The sequence below is a fragment of the Canis aureus genome, chromosome 6 (genome assembly GCF_053574225.1).
Source record: "Canis aureus isolate CA01 chromosome 6, VMU_Caureus_v.1.0, whole genome shotgun sequence".
Classification (NCBI taxonomy): Eukaryota; Metazoa; Chordata; class Mammalia; order Carnivora; family Canidae; genus Canis; species Canis aureus.
The window spans coordinates 23,345,433-23,366,237 of record NC_135616.1 but is presented as its reverse complement, the minus strand read 5'-3'; the positions used below and the strand labels follow the sequence as shown (position 1 = coordinate 23,366,237).

Sequence of the window (20,805 nt, the reverse complement as noted above, 5' to 3'; positions counted from 1 at the left end):
TTCCTGTAAATTTCATACTCTTGGGACTTCTTCATATGCTTCTGCTGATGGACTAAGATGCTGAACTGGAATTCAGGGAAATGTAATTTTTATTGTGTGAAATAACTAACTTCATTGTAAAAGTAAAACAGTGTTTATGAGGACCAGCTTTACTCTCAAGTGTGAGTCAGTTAATTCTACTTTGTTATATGACCAGAGATTATAGTCTCTTATAGAAGTCCTTGATTTGGAGGACATAGGCCTTCTTTTGGTCTTTCCTACTGCCCTTACTGTCCGCCAGTCTTTTATGCATCATACTTAAGTGCCATTACTTTGTGTAACTGGCTGATTTGGAAAAAGAGGCTAGTCAGAGTAGAAGATGGAGAAATTTTGCTCTTATTGCAAGATTAAACTAAATGGCCGTTTTGGCCAGTGTTGACAATTAGTAGCTGAACTTTATCTCTTGACTTTTATCTTGATGGCTGCAACTTTTGAGTAGGTCACTTATCCTCCTCTCTTGAATTGGACTGAATTAAATGAAAAAATGTATGTATCATGCATTCTGCTGCTGCATGGCTTTACTCCATGTGTGAAAGTAAAACACTTTGCATTTTGTTTAGCACATAGTAAGAACCTTATATGCTAACTATAATTATTGCTATTATTCTAAGTGTTGACATATAGGAATGTTAATATTCTGATACTTTATTCATTAGAATGTTTATTTTACAAAATCATTTATTTTTCAGGTAACAGGTGAACCTGAGATGATTGGAACTGAAGTTATTTCAGAATTTTTAATTAATGGTGAAGAATCTAAAGTGGTAACTATTACTTTTTTTGTCTTAAGCCTTTCAAAATGTAAGATGCAAACAAATTTTAAAATCAAGTTTATTCAGTTTGTTTTATATTCTAGCTTTCTTAAAAGCTAAAATTTGGAAGACTAGGAAATAGGAATTGCACAAGAGGAAGTTGCTGGAAAGAGTAGATTTGCAGCAGTCTTTGGTTTGTTAATTTCCAGAGAAGCCTGGTGAAAAGTTTTTGTTTTTTTGAAGGGAGTCAGTGTGGTAATTTCATATGACCTTTGCTTGTCCAGAATATTTTGTTTTTTGTTGACTTTGAAGTGTTAATGAAGATCCAGGCCTGTAAACATGTAGAATTTACAAATTTTCTTTTGAAGAAAATGCTTTCCAATATAAGAAATTAATTATTCAAAAGTTTAGGTCATGAGTTTATATTTTTGCAATATTAGAAATTTAGGTATTGCACTATTTAAGATTATAATGAAAACAGATAATAAGAGTGACTTAAATATCTCCACAGGCAAGACTAAAGCTCTTTCCCCATCACATGGGGGAGCTGCATATTCTGGGAGTTGTTTATAATCTTGGCACTATTCAGGGCTACATGACAGTAGATGGCATTGGTGCTCTTCCTGGATGTCACACAGGTAAAATTATAACATTGCTCAACAGATACAGAACTAGTAATTAAAAGTCTGTAGAATAAAATGAATGAAAATGAGATGTTTTTAAAATAGGTTTAATGTACCTTAACAAAGGTATTTGGATAATTTTAAACTCTTCCATTGCTTCAAAAATCAACTTTATTCCCCTCTAATGTATTTTGTATCTCAAAATAAGTAAATCCTAACAAGAAATTAAGCATCATACAATAGGTGTGGTTAAACATAAAAATAAAATATACTTAATTCTTTGATTAACCATGCTGCTCAGTAATTGTCTAGAAATTTTCTAGAAATAATCTGAAAGTTACAGTACTTAGGTTAAATTGATATCATTTAACATACCAAATTATTTTAGGGCATTGATTGTTTTTTGTTTCAGGAAAACATTCCTTGAGTATGTCAGTCCGAGGGAGACAGGATTTAGAAATTCAAGGTCCTCGGCTTAACAATACAAAAGAAGAGAAAACATCTATTAAATATGGTCCTGATCGACGTTTAGATCCCATTATCACAGCGGAAATGCCACTATTGGAGGTATTTCACTTTTTAAAACTTCATGGATTAATGAATTGTCTATAAGGTCAGATTACATTTTCAATAAATGAATTTTACTTTGAAGTTAGTGATATTACATTGAACCATACTTTTTAATTATTCAACTAGAGTTAAATATATCTAATTCACAAAGATAAATCATAGCCAGGTTATAAAATATAAACCTCAAAATATTAATGGAAATTGAGAAAATATATTTAAAGAACACTTTGTTTATTAAAATCAGTGGCTCTTTTTTGATAAGGTACAAAAATAATATGGGAATTAATGCTTATAAAAAGTTTAAGCAAAATACATAAATATATGAATAAAAACCAATATTCCCTTCAGTTCTCTGTTTCCTACCCTACCCAACTTTCATGCCATCTAAGTTAAAGCTTTTTTAGGTTACAGAAGATAGAAACTGATGGCTAGGTAGCATAAGTCAAAAGAAAAAATGTTTATTATTTAGTTGAAGGATATTGGAACATCTTTAGAAACTAAAGTATTATTGAACAATAAGTCTCAAAGTAGAATAAGGACTTGGCACGTCCAAGAAATTTAGCAGCAAATGTTTGTAAGCCTTTAGAAAGCATTGCTTTCGATATGACCTTAATCTAACAACTTTTCCAATCTTTGTGCCACTTTATTACAAGTTTCAAGTTTGTGGGAGAGAAATTTGGCCTGCCTTGGACCAGTGGCAGCGTCATGTAGTGTCACAAACACTGGCAGAAGGTCTTTTCCTCCTGCTTTCTCAAGTTTTCCTACTTAAAAGAGTTAGAAGCTTAGCTATTTACCTTCTAAAAGTGCTAGTGATACTAAATCGGTGTTTCTCTTTTCAGACCTTTCATTGTACACTCATATGTAGTTTTAGTAATTATAAATGGAATCCTACTGTACGTTTTACTCTTACTTGCTTAGTCTTTGTTTTCATTCAGTAAAAATTCCTTTTTTTACAGCTGTATATGGCATTCCTTATGTATATATATCATAATGTATTTTAATCATTTATCTATTGATGAATGTAGTTCTGGTTTTTCATCATTACTGACAGTTCCTCAGTAAATCACATTATGTATATATGTTATCCATATTCTAGTTTATATGAAAGTGGAATTGGGGCCAAAGGGCATATAAATAAAACAATTTCGCAATATTCTACAAAATTACCTTCAGCAAGTCTGTAGCAATTTGCACTTTTCCTTGAGAATGCTTCACATCCATTGCTTCACATCTATGTCATACTGGATATTACCACTTTTTTTTTTTTTTTAACTTTTGTGAATCAGATTGGTGAAAAATGACATTCTTTTATTTACATTTCTCTGATGTCTGATAAGATTGATCAGTCTTCATATGTTTTTTTGATCATATGATTTCTCCTTCCATATGTCCATATGATACCTGTTGATATCCTTTGAATTGGCTATCGTTTCCCTTTTCTCACTGGATGATTTTTATGGTCCGTCATCTTATGCTTGTAGTGGGGAAGGAGTAGGTATATTCATGAAAAGATGGTGTGTGTGTGTGTGTTGAGGGGAAGGTACTGCTGAGCTACATGTATTTTGCCCAGGTTTTACACTTGCTTCATTGTTTCATTTAAAGAGTTGTGTAGGGCAAATAGACTTACAGATTAACTTTAGTGCTAGTCTCTGATTGATAAATATTTTACACATATTTTAACTTTGATTTGGTGTCTCTCACCATGTTAAGGTTTTTAACATACATGAAGTCCTATCTGATTGTCCTTTGTTGTTTCTGAGTTTTATAATTACTTACAGAGACTTCTGTAGTCAGAACTTTTACAGTTTTATTTTTTAATGTTTATATTCTTTTTAAATCCAAAGGAATAATACTCTATTGAATGTCAAGGGGTAGGGAATGAAACTTTGTTTCTAGTCCTAATTATTTTAAATTGAATATTAGAAACTTATTATATCATCTTTCTAATATACTAATATCCCAAAAAGTATGCATACCTGTTTTTTTTTGTCTTTTGGATGTTTTATTTTGTTTTGTTTGGATGATACTTATTCTGCTTGATAATAATTCCTCATGTTTCTGGGTCAATACTAGATTCTAGCTTTATTATTTTTCTTAATCTGGCAAACTGAATATTTCTCATAGTCTTTAATTTTTTTCTTTTTTCTTACACTTGTGTCATTTTTATCCAAGATTGTCAAGTTCCCATAGTAATGTATTGGGTTTTTATTAGGATTTGCTTTGCTACACCTAGTCATTCTAAGGCTAAAGATTGAAATGCGTTGAAATCCAAATTTTATTTTTAGGTCTATTCATCATTTTAGATTAGAAGTCACTAATTAATATACAGTTTGCTTGGAATTCTATATGTAAGAGTTTGCTAGAGCTTTACTTTCAAAAGGGAAGATTCTGACTACTATGGTTAAATTGAGATCAGTCTCTAGGGGATACTAAAATACTCTATTTTTAATGATTTTACTAGCTTATAATTTTCATTGTATCGTATTATTAAGATGGTCTTCATTATTAAGATTGGTAAAAGTACAAGTGGCTTTTAAGTGCACAATTTCTCAGATGACAAATTATGTATAGAACCTTACTTTTAGACTTCTTTCTAAGCCCTATTTCTAATTACCTTCGGAAGTTTCTTCTCTTATGAAATGAGGAAAGTTGAACCAGATGGTGTTTGATTTTAAATCTGTTTAACCCAATAGTCTTCAAATTTATATTTTATTTTGTTTTTGATATTGCTAGTTCTGTACTTTTCTTCTTGTATACTGTAGTGGGTTTTTAAAAAACTTTGTTACAGATGTAGTTCTCCTTGAAGAGAGTATTTTAACAGAGGACCTCTTATTCTACATAATGACAATTGGTGTTTGGCTGATTAAACAAAAAAGGTTGTAAAGTAAATAACAAAAAAATAAAATAGACCCATACTCTAAATATTTTATCTTAAGAAAACATACAAATGTACATTTATTCGCTATTTTGGGGTTGGGGAAGTGGATTTAGGTCAGAGGCCTTTTCTATGAGTTCCTCGTTATTGGTACAGGTTTCCTAATAGGAATTTTGTTTGTCTTTCATGCATTCAGCCACATCTATAAGTTACCATTTTACATTTCCAATTTCGGTTTCATTAGAGTGAGAATTTAAAGACAGTTAAGTGGTTTAAGCACAGTATATGTCTAGATTAGAGTTTATTTAAAGTTGAAAACAATACTTTCGGGCAAAGTTGGAAGCAGTTTACATAATGACTTAAACAAGTTTGAGAATAGTGACTCTTCAGGAGAGGGAAAGAAGGCACTGTAGAAAGCCTCAAAGTCACTTAATGTTCACTACCTTAAACATTACTCAGTATTTTCTACTAAGATATTAGAGAAATTGGTTAATCCAACAAACCACAGGATGAAGTCAAATAAAAAGACTTTTTATTATATGTGGATCAATAGTGGTAGACATTAATATTGGGAAGAGATTTCATGGAATATTCCTATTTCTACTATCTTATGTCAGAAGTACTTTGTATATTTTGAATTAAGGGAGTAGTGAAAGAAGTTACCAGTCTAGTATCTGATGAAATAATCCCTTGTAATATGTATTAACCAAAACAAGAGTGAGGATGAAAATTAAGCCCATTGAAAAGAGATAAGAATTAAAATGTCATGTGTATACTACCACACTGAAAGTAGACTATGAGCTGTGAACTATAGCCACTTACTAGAAATTGGGGATCAGAAATATTTTGTTCTCAAGTTGTATTCAAGAAAGTGGTGTTACTCCAAAACTTCCATCATTTATTTTTTACTTTGTGTTAGGAAAAATTTTAATACAGAAAAGTAGAGAGAAGAGCAGGCCTCTTTGAGTCTCCACTGTGTAGGCATTATGTTGTGTAGATGTACCATAGTTTATTCAACAAGACTTGCGTGATAGACATTTGATTTGTGTCTAATCATTTTCTGTTACAGATAAAACCACAGTGAATAGCCTTATGCATACTACTTTCTACTCACATGTATATCTTTAGGAGAAATTAGTGGAAGGGAGAGTCCTGGGTCTTGGTCTTATTGGCCATTTAAATTTAAAGCTGTCACAAAAAGGACTTTAAGCAATTGTGTACTTGAAGTAAAGGTTAGATATATTGATTATTTTTAAAGAGCAAATATTTAGTAAAATTTTTATTCTGAAGATATGTTACGTAGTATCAGTGCATCACTATTCTGCTAATTCCAGCACCCTTCCCATTTTACCAGTGCCTGAGCTGTCTTGGTGGTAATCAGGTGTCCATGTATTTTAGTGTGTCTTTCCAGTACTCTTTCAACTGTTTTTGACATATCTCAAAATTTACATTCCTTCACAAGTTTTAACTTACTTGACTAAGTTTATTTGACACTGGCTAATCAGTACATAGTCGGTGTCTTTAATACAATACTATGCCCAGTTTTGTCTTGTTTTTTTCCCCCTATCTTAACCTGTGTTTTGGATTTCTACGTTAATTCTTTATTTTTTCATACCCATTGTTAAAGCTTCTGTTGTCCACAAAATTTATCTGCTTCCTTAAGACTATGGCCATAGTGAAGTTCCATTCAAACTTAGATTATTAAGAAACGTAGGTATTTCCACTGGATTTTAATCACTCCTATGGTACTGCCAAGCCATAACTTTATTAGAATATTTTTTTCTCATGCTTTTACCTTCATATCCCTCCTTTCTTAGATGCTATTAGTGTACTGACATTTATACTTAACCATCTTTTCAATGCAAATAACTTACTAGACGATTTTGTTACCCCATATTTCTGCCTCTCTAGTATACCTTCACATTCCCTTATTGGGAATCCTAAGGCCAGATGTGTGTTGAAAATCACTTTTATATCCTTAATTTTTAGAAATTGTGTGTGTATGTATGCATGTGTTTATATCTGAAGTGTTATATAACCCCATTGGGTTTGTGGTAACATCTGGAAATCAAGCACATTTAATATTGTGTGAGTGAACCACATGAATATCACGCTGAATAGGAAAGGGTTTAAAAAGCCTCTGTTAGATTGGGTTTTGCTCTCATGTGAGTTACTAAAAGTTTGAGGTTGTTCAGGGCTTTTTGGGTTTTAAAATTATAGATATGGAATCATGGATCTGTATATCCTTCCCTTTTAAGACCTATGGTGTAGGGATCCCTGGGTGGCGCAGCGGTTTGGCGCCTGCCTTTGGCCCGGGGCGCGATCCTGGAGACCCGGGATCGAATCCCACGTCGGGCTCCCGGTGCATGGAGCCTGCTTCTCCCTCTGCCTTTGTCTCTGCCTATCTCTCTCTCTCTCTGTGACTATCATAAATAAATTAAAAAAAAAAAAATTAAAAAAAAAAAAAGACCTATGGTGTATCTTTGCATCTTAATGTATATAAAAATTGTTGCATAATTTGACATTATAGGGCTTCTCAACTGATAATGATTTAATTCACATAGTCATGTTAAATTACTTGTAATTTGTCCATAGTCTACATAGTTGTCAAAGTTTTGCTGATAGCTTACTTGTGTCTGATATTTTATCTTTAATTTGTAACTCTGCAATCTGCTACTGAATAGCATTGGTCTCTGTCTCATCTTTTCTTTTTTTTTTTTTTTTAAAGATTTTATTTATTTATTCATGAGAGACACAGAGAGAGAGAGAGGCACGGACACAGGCAGAAGCAGGCTCCATGCAGGGATCCTGATGTGGGCCTCAATCCCAGGTGTCCAAGATCAAACCCCGGGCTGAAGGCGGTGCTAAACCACTGAGCCACCTGGGCTGCCCTGTCTCATCTTTTCTTAAATGGAGTTGTTAATTGCCACATATTCAGGGAGATATCAAAGAGAATTAATAAAATAATTGTAAACCTTTAGTAAAGAAATAGTATCTTAAATTGTTATTCATTAGAGGTTTGGAATTTTTAACAAGCAATATAATAATATTTTTTCCCTCCAATGCAGGTGTTCTTTATACATTTTCCTACAGGGCTCCTCTGTGGAGAAATCCGAAAAGCATATGTAGAATTTGTCAATGTCAGCAAATGTCCTCTTACTGGATTGAAGGTTGTTTCTAAACGTCCAGAGTTCTTTACTTTTGGTGGTAACACAGCTGTTCTAACACCACTAAGTCCCTCAGCTTCTGAGAACTGTAGTGCTTACAAGACTGTTGTGACAGATTCTACCTCTGTGTGTACAGCACTCATATCATCAGCTTCCTCTGTGGACTTTGGCACTGGCATAGGAAGTCAGCCAGAGGTGATTCCTGTTCCCCTTCCTGACACTGTTCTTCTACCTGGGGCTTCAGTTCAGCTACCAATGTGGTTACGTGGGCCTGATGAAGAAGGTGTCCATGAAATTAACTTTTTGTTTTACTATGAAAGTGTTAAAAAGCAACCTAAAATACGGTGAGTATTATAAAATTTTCTTGATTAACCTGCTTAATGTATGTGCACAAATTCAAATAAACATTTTGGTATTTGTTAACATATGTCATTGTTTCTTAAGAAATTACCCTCTTCCAAATTGTGCATGATGTTTATATTTGTGTCCCTAATATAAGTCCTAATAGCTTAAAGTAGAAAAAAATGAAGCTATTTTAATCTTTTTAGTGGCTTCTATCTATAAACTTCATGATTCTCTGATAAAACTAAGTATTCTAACCAAAGTTATCACATAATAATGAAACTTACAAATACCATTTGTATATGAAGATAACCATATAATCATCCTGTTGCAAGAAAATTATTTTACCTTTCCTTTTCCTTTGTACCATCTCCTGACCCCTGAGAATATATGGGGGAAAAGTATGTACTTGCAGAACAGATGATTAGGGTGGTGTTATAATGAGGGTCACTGAAGAAATCAAACATTGTTGTTCACAAAGGTATGTGGCCCATATATTATTAAACAACAGATTATTTTATTTGTGATAATGCCATTGCCACTTTTATAAAATTAATTAGAAGTAATTGTGTTACTCCATTTATTAATGGAATATTTAAAATATCTTGCAAGACTTATTGTGAGGACAAAATGATAAATTATTTATAAGTATGGGGACATTTGAAATACTCAATAAATATTAATTCTCATTTGGAAGACAGTAGAGCATCCTCTGGCCAAGGCAGTAAGGGAAGGCTTTGTGGAATATAGTAGTGATGAAATGAGCTTCCAGAGAATGTAAAGATTTCAGAATTTGGATATCCAGGGGGATAGGCAAGAGAGTAGTGAGTATTCCAGGGAGTGACTATAAATATAAATGAAGATTTGTAAATTAGGAAATATTAACTGAGTATAGTTAATTTGGTCACAGTGTCTAAATATGTGTAAAAGAAGTAAAGGGGAAAATACTAGAACTAATAAATTTTTTTTATTACTGAATTCAGTAAAGTTGTAGGTTACAAAACATATAGAGATCAATTGCATTTCTATATATTTATAATGAACTATCAGAAAGAGAAATTAAGAAAACAGTCCTATTTATAGTCGCTTACAAAGGAATACCTAGGAATAAATTTAATCAAGGAAGTAAAAGACCTATGCTCTGAAAACTATAAGACATTGATGAAAGAAATTGAGATGACACAAATCAATGGAAAGATACACTGTGTTCATGGATTGGAAGAATTAATATTGTTCAAATGTTCATACTACCCAAAGCACTCTACAGATTCATTAAAATTCCTATCAGAATACCAATGGCGCGTTTTACAGAACCAGAACAAAGAATCTTGAAATTTGTACGGAACCACAAAAGACCCCAAATAGCCAAAGCCGTCGAAAAAGGACAATAAAGCTGGAGCTATCATGCTTCCTGATTTCAAGCCATACTACAAAGCTGTAGTTAGTAATCAGTGCAGTATGATACTGGCACAAAAACAGACACAGAGAGTAACAGAACAGAATAGAGAGCCCCAAAATAAATGCATGTATATGTGGTCAGTTAATCTATGACAAAGGAGGCAAGAATATACAATGGAGAAAATAGTTTCTTCAATAAATGATGCTAGGAAAACAGGATAGCTACATGCAAAAGAATGAACCTGGACCATTGTCTTATACCACACACAAAGATAATTCAAAATGGATTAAAGACTTAAATGTAAGACTTGAAGCCATAAAACTAGAAGAAAACATAGGCAGTGAGCTCTTTGACATTGATTTTAGCAATATTTTTTTGGGGGGGGGGTTCTTCTCAGGCAAAGGCGGCAAGCTAAAACCAATGGGATCGCAGCTTTTGCCAGTGAAGGAAACCGTCAGCAAAACAAAAAGGCATCCTGCCAAATGGGAGAAGGTATTTGCAAATCATGCATCCAATAAGGGATTAATATCTAAAATATACAAAGAACTTACACAGCCTAATAAACCCAAAATATATAAAGAACTTACACAGTCTAATATTAAAAGAATTTAAAAATGGGCAGGGGATCTGAGTAGACATCTTTCAAAAGAAGACTTAAGATAGGCCAACAGGCAAAGGAAAGAATACTCAGCATCACTTATCAGAGAAATGCAAATCAAAACCGCAATGAGATGTTATCTCATACTTATCAGATTGACTGTTACCAAAAGACATAAAATAGTAAGTGTTGTTGAGGATGTGGAGAAAAAGGAACCTACATACACTGTTGGTGGAAATGTGACTTGGTACAGCCACTTACAGAAAACAGTATAAAAGTTCCTCAAAAAAATAAAATATAGAACCACCACACCATCAAACAGTTCCGATTTGGGGTATTTACCAGAAGAAAACAAACTATTTCAAAGAGATATATATACCCCTGTGTTCATTGCAGTATTATTTACAATAGCCGAGGTATGGAGGCAACCTAGGTGTCCATCTCTAAGCATAAAGGTGTATGTGCATGCACACACACCACACACACATGAATGTAACCCAGCCGTAAAAAAAAAAAAAAATGAAATCTTGCCATTTGTGATAACATGGGTGGACCGAGAGGGTATTATGCTAAGTAAAATAAGACAGAAAGACCATATTATTTTACTTATATATAGAATTCAAAAAACAAAATAGAAACAGACTCCTAGACACCAGAAAGAAGCTGCTGGTTATCAGAATGGGGAGGGGGTATTGGGGTAGGTGAAATAGGTGAAAAGGATTAAGAGGTACAAATGTTCAATTCTTAAGTAAGTCATGGGGACATAATGTAAAAGGAATATAGTTAGTGATATTAAAATAGTTTTGTATGATGACAGATGGCAACTAGATTTATCAAAGGGATCATTTCATAGTGCTTCCAAATACTGAATCACTATAATTTATCCCTGAAACTCCTAGGATATTGTATTTCAATTGTACTTAAAAAAAATTTAAGAGGTAATATTTTTTAAAAAAAGGAGTAAAGGGGAATTAACATTGAAATGTAAAGAGCTCTGTTGTGGAGGGCTTTGAATGCCAGATGAAAGTTTGGGGTTTACTTGATAGGGGATCACTTGCTTCAGAACTGTTGTCAGGGAAGAGGCATAATCCGTATATTGCTACATGAAAATTATTTTCATGTGCTGTACTGATGAGTTTGGTGAGCAGACATGCCCAGAGTTGGGGGACTATTAGTTTCCTTCCAAACTGAGAAGAAAAAATTGAACTGAAGTTATCCTAACTGGATAATTTTACTGTATTATGCTCTTTGTTTTTGAGTATGATTGGTCCTGAGAGCAATAGGTTTTTAAAGAACTAGAGAATCAAAATACATGGAGAGGTTCTTCTATTAAATCTACAATTTTTTATTTCTTCAGCCACAGAATATTAAGACACACTGCAGTCATTTGTACCAGTCGGTCTTTGAATGTACGAGCCACTGTCTGCAGAAGTAATTCTCTTGAAGATGAGGAGGGCAGAGGCGGCAATATGCTAGTCTTTGTGGATGTGGAAAATACCAATACTGTAAGTTGGTTTAAAACTAAATTTTAATTTTAATTACATTTGAAATGTTTCCTTTGTTTTTAGTAAAGGATTTTTTTTTTCCCCACAAGATGTCATAAGCTAGGGATTTGGGAATGTTCATATAGAACAGTGTGAAAACATCTTAATTTTCTATTAGCTTTGTAATTTTAAGTCTCTCTTCAAATAAAAGGACCTGGTGGCATTAATGTGATACATATTCATAAGATATATAGCCCCATATGTGAGTAATTCAGCACCAAATAAATCTGATAAAGTGCTTTCTAGTCTTACCATTTTTTTAAAAAGGTTTTATTTATTTGAGACCGAGAGCATGAGCAGGGAGAGGGGTAGAGAGAGAGAGAGAGGGAGAAGCAGATTCCCCTCTAAGCACGGAGCCCTATGCAGGACTCAATCCCAGAACCTGGGATCATGACCTGACCCTAAGGCAGATGCTTAACTGACTGAGCCACCCAGGCGCCCCTAGTCTCACCATTAAGAATCTATTGATGTAACTAAATTTGCAAAGTTCTGTTAGGATTTCACATTCCATATTAACTTGATAACCTTCACTTACACATTTTTGAGAGTATCATTTTCTTCATATAAAGCATTTCAAACATTTTACCATTCCTATTTATATATTCTAAATATAAAAATGAATATTATAGAAGGGAATGAAATCTCATGAATAAAATATCATCTTAGCTTCAGGTTGATTAAGTTCAGATAACTTCTTTGAAGTGTTACTTATTCTGTAATGTCCTTTGCTTATGGCTTTATAAATTTGTAAGATTGTCTCTTTTTAAGATAAATTGGGGTTTATATGCTAATACTTTGGTGTTCGTCAAAGAAAATAGCATTTGTTCACACAATTTAAAATTTTAATAATTTCAAATTAGCTCTTATTCAGGAGAATAAAAAACTATGTATAATTTAACTTTATGTGCATTGGCTGTGTATTGGGATTCTGATTTGTTATTTTTCTTGTTTGTTTTGTCTTGATGAGAATGAGCGATCTCAGAAAGATTAGAAGAAATAAAAAGAAAATGCTACAGTTTTGATTAAAAATTGACAAGGGGCACCTGGATGGTGCAGTTGATTAAGCCTCTGACTCTTGGCTTTAGACTCAGGTCATGATTTCAGGGTGGTAAGGTCGAGTCTGCTGTACCCCACCCCCAATTGTCCCCCCTACGTCCACCCTTGGGCTTTGTGCTCAGTGTAGGCAGTGTAGGGTCTACTTAAGTTTCTCTCTCTCTCTCTCTGCCCTGCTCTCCCATGCTTACACAGGCGTGCTCTCTCCTCTCTAAAATAAATAAATCTTTTTAAAAAACCGACCACAAATTTGATCTATTAAATACTAACAGTAACTCATTATTACAGCTTCTAATAACTGAATAACTTGTAGTATTTTAAAATTTGCCACTGGGTGTACATTATAGTTAAAAATAGTTCTTAGATAAAATGTTGACTTCTCTGTTTTCTTTAAATATTTTATTTATTTGACAAGAGCACAAACAGGGGAGTGGCAGGCAGAGGGAAAGGGACAAGCAGATTCCCAATGGAGCAGGGTGCCTGATACACAGTTCAATGTGGGGCTCAGTCCCAGGACTCTGGGATCATGACCTGAGTCGAAGGCAGATACTTAACCTACTGAGCCACCCAGGTGTCTCTTGACTTCTCTGTTTAAGGAGGGGGCACTTGGGTACCTCAGTCAGTTAAATGTCCCAACTCTTGATCTCAACTCACAGGTCTTGATCTCAGGGTTGTGAGTTCAAGCATGCATTGAGTTTCATTCTGGGTTTGGAGCCTACTTAAAAAACAAAAAACAAAACAAAACAAAAAAAAACACACACAAAAACAATGTTTAAGAAGAGTTTAAGTAACTTAAGCTTTCCAAAACCTATATTGTTTATTTCAAAGTAAAAATTTCATTTTATGTTAATCAGTACTTTGGTAGCAGTGTCAGAATATTGTATTCATTAAAATATTTTAAGTTCATGCTCCTAAGTTCTAAATGACCCTCTTTATTTCTTTTTGATAGAGTGAAGCAGGTGTTAAGGAATTCCATATAGTACAAGTATCAAGCAGTAGCAAACACTGGAGGTTACAGAAATCTGTAAATCTCTCTGAAAACAAAGGTTTGTGCCTTTTTCCCTCTTCATAGTAAATTCTCACATCTTCATTGCTTGCTTTTTTTTTTTTTTAGTGTAGTATTATAATATAGATTGTTGGTACCTTTTTTATAATGAACTTTTTTAAGCATTAAGTTGTGTGTTCTTTAGTTTGTGAGTGCAAACCAAATTACCTTTCTTAATCCGTTCTTCCTCATCTTTTTATTCTCTTCCACATCTTTCTGTTTGCATTTTCTTTATTCAGTTGGAAAACTGGTGCTTGAGTACATGATCACTTTTAAAATTTCAAATCATACAGAAACATGTAGACTAGAATATGGAAGTTTCTTTTTGTTTCCTTTGCCATCGTAGGCTGTTTTTTCTGTGTATAACAATACCTCTATAGTGATTGATTTTTCTGTGTATTTCCATATATATACACACACACACACACACGCTCAAACAGAAGAATATACATACTTGTGATATATATTGACAAATTGTTTTCCAGAATATTTCTGTCATTTTATTGTCCTGGCATTAATATGAGTATGCCAGTGCTTATAAGAGTGGAGTGAAGCTGACAAAAGGATATTTGCTCTTTCTGGAGAAGAATTATATAGTACATTTCAAAAGATATAAAAATATTTAAACTCATATTTAGCCTTCTAGTAAACCTTACTTTTGGTTTTATACAAAGGAATTAATTCAAAACCCATACATTGAAAGCAGAGTAGTTTATTGCAAGGTTATAGTTAGTACAGAAAAATTCACTGTGGCTTTAATTTAAATTTAATTACAGCTCAAGTCTATTTTTAGTCATTAAAATATATTAACATTTTAAAAGTGTTTGGAATAGTGAGAAAATGCATCATACACAATGTGTACATATAACAATCTGGATATCATGCATGTGAATAAATACTGAAAGGAAACGAAATGATAGATTGATGCAATTGTGGACTTCCTGGTTCCCAGGTTTTGATCTTTTTAAACTTTTTTATCTGTACTGTCTCTCACACACATGCACACATGAATATATATTTCAAGAAAATTGAATTTCATCCTTTAAAAGAGCTGAGTGAAATTTACTTTATGGAGATGAAAACAAAGATGTTTTTCATTAAACATTATTTATAATTATGAATTATTTCCCAGTTTGACTAAGGAAGTTTGAATAATGAATTAGGTTTTACCATGTCATAAGCTGAGAAAGATCTTTGAAATTTTTTCTTTGCTTTCTAGATGCCAAACTTGCCAGTAGGGAGAAGGGAAAATTTTGCTTCAAGGCAATACGGTGTAAAGAAAAAGAAGGTAAATTCATTTTATTTTCATACTTTCTTAATAGCCATTTTATATTTCATGCCAATGATATGATTAGTTTGTTTTCCCGTTTTTCAGTTGCCACACAGCCCTCAGAAAAATATACCTTTGCAGATATCATCTTTGGAAATGAACAGGTATGCAAATAAGCAAATGGCATTTGATTTTTAAAAGTCAAAGTTCTAGAATATCTATTTTGGCAAAACTTTTGCTTTAGTAACCCCCCAAATCTTTTCAACTTTGTTGGGTTTTGCAACTTACTACCTTCATGTTCCAAAACAGACCAGAAATGCTATATGGATTTTATCATTTTAATAGTTAAAACTTCCTTTTGAGAATATCACAGGAAAAAAGTATGATCCTTGGGATTAAAAAACGAAATTGGATTATACAAGGGAACTTACTTAATTAGGGAAAGTGATCACACTGGGACATAAAGGTGTTATTGTCTAGATTTTGGTATATCACATGGTTCTGACATCCAAATAATAAACTTTTCTGTGATTTTAAATATATTGTTTAGGACAGTGATAGTCCAACTTAATTATTCGTAAGATCACCTAAAGCAGTGGTTTACAGACTTACAGAGAATGTGCATATGAGTAAGCTGAGGCTCTTGTTAAAATGCGGATTTTAGTTCAGTAGGCCTAGGGGTGGGACCTGAGATTCTAAATTATTATAAGTTGGGTCACCTGGCTGGTGCACTCAATAGAACATGTGACTCTTGATCTTGGGGTTGTGTGTTTAAGCCCACGTTGGATTTAGAGTTTACTTATTATAAAATATGCATACTAAATTATTATAAGCTCCTAGGTGATGTTGAGGTTACCAGTCTACAGACCCTATTTTTGATACAGGAAATTTTGTAAAGATGAAGCTTTGCCTCCCCACCTCTAGAACTGTGGCTCATTACGTCTTGGGTGGAGTTTGGGAATAAGAATTTTCAACCAGCTCTGTAGATAATCTGAATAGGTGATCTGGTGATCTGCTTTGAGAAATACTGGACCAAGAGTGTAAAATTCCATGTAGCTATGCCCTGTTACTGTTATTATTGCTACTATTTCTGTTACTGTTTGTTTTCCTTTGATAATCCTAAACATTCTTATACTTTTGTATTTCTCTTGCTGTTTGCCTTCATCTGACAGACTCTTTATGGCTATCTTTTGACTATTTGAAGAAATAATTTTTTAGAAGTATCTCAATGTACCAAAAGTCCAGTAATTCCAAAACAAGTATGACTTTTGGCGACACTGTGCCGCCTGAATGATTTGAGTTTAGGTTTCATGATTTCAAGTTATTTGTTCTGTTTATTTCTTTTTGAAACTTAAAATCCTTAGAGACATAATCAAGATCCTTAAATTGTATTAAGATTGTAATTTTTATTGTATTTGTTGCCAGATAATTTTGTATAGGAGTACTGAAGAAGGCAGAAACAAAGACATTTTCCCTTTTGATGAATCTGGTTGAGTAAATAGAACTCACCAAGCACTACAGATTAATGAGAAACCTATGGGGACAATTATTTACCAGAAAATAGTTCACTCTTAAAGGGGGAAACATATATTTATTAATATTTAATAATTAACTTGAAACTTAGTATCTATAAAATATAGCCTAGAATGCAGGGAATCATAAGTGTAGGGATTTTACTGTGAAACACAATATTCCATTAAAGGAAATCTTGCAGTTTTGATTCCATTTAATTTTTTTTTTTTTAAGATTTTATTTATTTATTCATGAGAAACACAGAGAGAGAGAGAGAGGCAGAGACACAGGCAGAGGGAGAAGCAGGTTCCATGCAGGGAGCCTGACATGGGACTCGATCCTGGGTCTCCAGGTCACACCCTAGGCTGAAGGCAGCACTAAACCGCTGAGCCATCCAGGGATTCCTCCATTTAAAATTTTTTTAAAAAATTCTTTTCTTCTCATGTTTTTTTTCCTTCAAGTATAAAAGCCACATTAAGACCAGTAGTTCCATTTGCATTCTGTTTTAATTGGATGTTGTCTGGTGTTCTAACTATCTGAATGAGAAATATTTCTGTTATTTTAATAGTACAAAGAATATTACTTTTCAGTAATTTATTTTTTATTCGTTTTCTTAGAACTACCCATCATCCTCTCTGGATGGTCAAACTTAAAATCCAGTGTAGATTAATTATTTCTAGGTAACAGCTTTAAGATTCAGGGTAATTTGTATCAAATATTTTAGGTGTTTAAATGTCTTATTGTGTTTTATAGCCTTCTTGTATTGACAAATTGACAAGAAATTATTGAATAAAAGCCTTTTGGTATATAGAGAAATATAAATTGTAGCAGGGTATATTTAGTTGAAAACATTTATGTAGATAAGTGATTTTCTTTTAACAGATAATAAGTTCAGCAAGTCCATGTGCAGACTTCTTTTATCGAAGTTTATCTTCTGAATTAAAGAAAGCCCAGCTATCTGTGCATGCAGAAAAACAGTCAATAGAGGATGCTGTGAGATTAATTCAGAAGTGCAGTGAGGTGGATTTGAATATTGTCGTATTATGGAAGGTATGTGTTACTGAATTATTTCAGCAAACCTTGCTTATAGTTACTTGAGCCTTAAGCTGAAGAACAAATGTAAGCTGTTACTTTTATTTTTTCTGCTTAAAATTTTCATTTTCAATATTAAAGTTATTTCATAACTTTTTTTAACAGTTCATAATGACTTCTTAAATACTTTTTTTTTTTTAGGATTTTGTTTGAGAGAAAGAGCGCATGAGTGGGAAGGAGGGGCAGAGGGAGGGGGATAAGCAGACTCCCCGATGTGGGGCTTGATCCCAGGATGCTTAACCAACTGAGCTACCCAGGCATTCCCCATAATGAGAAAGAATTCATTAAAATTATATATAGCTTTCTTCTCTGTTATTGTTACTTCTTAGTGGTACTGAGAATATTGTAGATATGATAAGCTCCATGAAAGCGGTATTATTATTAAATCTTTATTGTGGGCATTTTCAAACACTGAAAAAGAAAATATAGTACCATGAATCTTCAGATACGTATTACTCAGGCTCCATATTCACTAATTTGTTGCTGTTCATCTTTCATCTATTCCATTAGCCCCTCTCCTTTGTTTTCTTTTATTTTTGCCTTCCTTTGTTTTTTGCTGTAGTATTTTTTTAATGACATATTTTTTTATCAAATACAAATGCTTCTGTATTTACTTCTTGCAGATGAGGACTTTCTTATTTAACCTAACCCCAGAGTATTTTATCTCACTGAGTCAAATTAACAATAATTCTTAATTATTACCTATTTGTTGGTCTGTTTTCAGTTTTTCCAGATTATTTGAAAATATTTCAGTTTTTTTAAAAATCGGATCCAGATAAGATCCACACATGGCAGACCAGAATGAGATTGTTTAAACCTTAGTCTTAAGATTACCTGAGCTATAATACAAAGGAGGCTTGTTTTTTTAACAATGCACCCATTTGTATCTTATGCATATAAGGACTTATACATGTTACATATAATATATAATAAGATTATATTATAAAATATAATACTTTTATACTTTTTAAAAAACAATTGGCCTAAGGATATTCTCCGGAACACTATGGAAAGGTTTGATTTTGTGTTGTCTGTAATAAGGGCTCACATAGAGAGATATGCCCAGAGTAGATGATCAGTACATGTATTTTTAAATTGGTTCAGATACCCTATTCTTTTTTACTACATCATACATTTTCTACTAAACTTTTTTGAAACCAAGCGAGCATGAAGTTTTCTTTTTTTTGCATAAGTTTTAATTAAAGCTATTTAAACAAATTGGTACTTTCATTGATTATAAGTGTTTAATATTAAAAAGATCAGTTACACATTTTTAGTGTGAAATGTTGTTGAAGCTTAGAATCAGGATTCTATTTTCAGGCTCAGCGGTATTGTCCCTTAATATAAACCAACCACTCATTAAACGTATACTAACCCTTGGGGTATGTGGCTGCATTCCACAGATTTCTGCCACATAACAGTTTGTAATGTTTCGAGACAAAGTTTTGAGTAAATATATCTGTACTTTGTATTTATTGTTAAGTCCACAGTTAACTTTGGGGAGAAAAGTGTTTATCTTTTAAAAAACAGCCCTCAATAAAAGGCCACTTCTAGTATTGCTGATCACACGAAGAAGAAAACTAAGGTTATGATACTCCTTGGCTAGGAATTGGAAGTTTGAATAGAATAAAGAATAGGATACTAAGTTGGTAGTGTCTTGTATCTGAGATAAGTTTATCGCACACTCATTTGAGAAGTGACTGGTAGATTTTCTTTAGTGAGATCTCTAGATAATGCAAAAATGACACACTGAGGGAAAGGAAACTTGAGAAGTCATTTAAGTTGTGGAGTAGGAAATACAGGTAGCATAGGAGTCTTTCAATAAAATGTACGGGAGGAGAAAAATGAAGAGTTCAGACAACATTTTTCTGAAATATAATTGGAAAAGGGGCATAAAGTAATTCATAACCAATCTTAACCAAACAAAAAGGTTTGTTTTAAAAAGTTAAAGCCTTTGTGCAAAGAGGAGAATACATTATAGAATTCATCATGGCTATGGGTTATTTTTATTCAATCCCATGAGACTATTGGAAAAAACATGACATTTCTCAGAACCTTACCCTGTCCGCATTCATCCACTCAGGTCTACCGCATCAGGTGTATTGGATTGCGTATTGATGGACACGGAGTAGGTCCTGGGCTGTCCTGTTTCTTAGTGCAGCACTACTCCAAGTGTGATCTGCAGATGGCAGACTAGCCATGATAAAATAGAGAAATTGAAAATATGAAATGAAAACATTTAGAAATTTTTATAGCATTTTGGCTCAGAAATTTTGTGTCTGTTGAATATAACAGTAAAAAAAGACTTGTCAAACATTTTTTAAGCTTTTGTATTTGCATAATGTGATGCTAACAGTATACCAGACCCATTTACATATAACATTTTCTCTGGGACAGAAGTAATTTAAGAGGGTGATGAGTTATATGCTGGAACCAGTTGTGATATAGATGAAATCAGCCTTTTTTTTTTTTTTTTAAAGCATATGTACTTATTTAAGATATCCAAGGGTGTGACATTTCCACTTATAAGATTTATGATTAAAAAAAAGATTTATGATTGTACTCACTGATTTTGTTCTACTAGATAAACCATAGGGCATTTCAGAAGCAAGACTATGAGAAAAAATGTTTTGCCTGTATATTGACAGTCCAGTAACAAAAAGGCTTGTGTTATTATAGCACTGTTCTTTTGGACAAGTTTTTTTTTTCTTTTTTCTTTTTTTTTAAAGATTTTATTTATTTATTCATGAGACAGAGGGAGAGAGAGGCAGAGAGTTTTAATTAAAACTATTTAAAAAATAAATAAATAAAACTATTTAACAGGCAGAGGGAGAAGCAGGCTCCATGCAGGGAGCCCGATGTGGGACTCGATCCTGGTACTTCAGGATCATGCCCTGGGCCGAAGGCAGGCGCTAAACCTCTGA

At 33.1% G+C, this 20,805-nt stretch overlaps 1 protein-coding gene across 9 annotated transcripts in view; it reads left to right on the top strand.

Moving 5' to 3' along the window:
* Window positions 1–20,805, top strand: part of TRAPPC8 (trafficking protein particle complex subunit 8) — an 87,720-nt gene that overhangs the window by 53,723 nt on the left and 13,192 nt on the right. For all 9 annotated transcript variants that reach the window (XM_077900361.1, XM_077900359.1, XM_077900360.1 and 6 more), the window contains 9 exons: window positions 729–803; window positions 1,303–1,429; window positions 1,827–1,981; window positions 7,928–8,370; window positions 11,723–11,870; window positions 13,912–14,008; window positions 15,227–15,295; window positions 15,383–15,441; window positions 17,672–17,839. In XM_077900361.1, coding sequence (XP_077756487.1) covers window positions 729–803; window positions 1,303–1,429; window positions 1,827–1,981; window positions 7,928–8,370; window positions 11,723–11,870; window positions 13,912–14,008; window positions 15,227–15,295; window positions 15,383–15,441; window positions 17,672–17,839 — 1,341 coding nt within the window. The remainder of the gene's footprint in view (window positions 1–728; window positions 804–1,302; window positions 1,430–1,826; window positions 1,982–7,927; window positions 8,371–11,722; window positions 11,871–13,911; window positions 14,009–15,226; window positions 15,296–15,382; window positions 15,442–17,671; window positions 17,840–20,805) is intronic.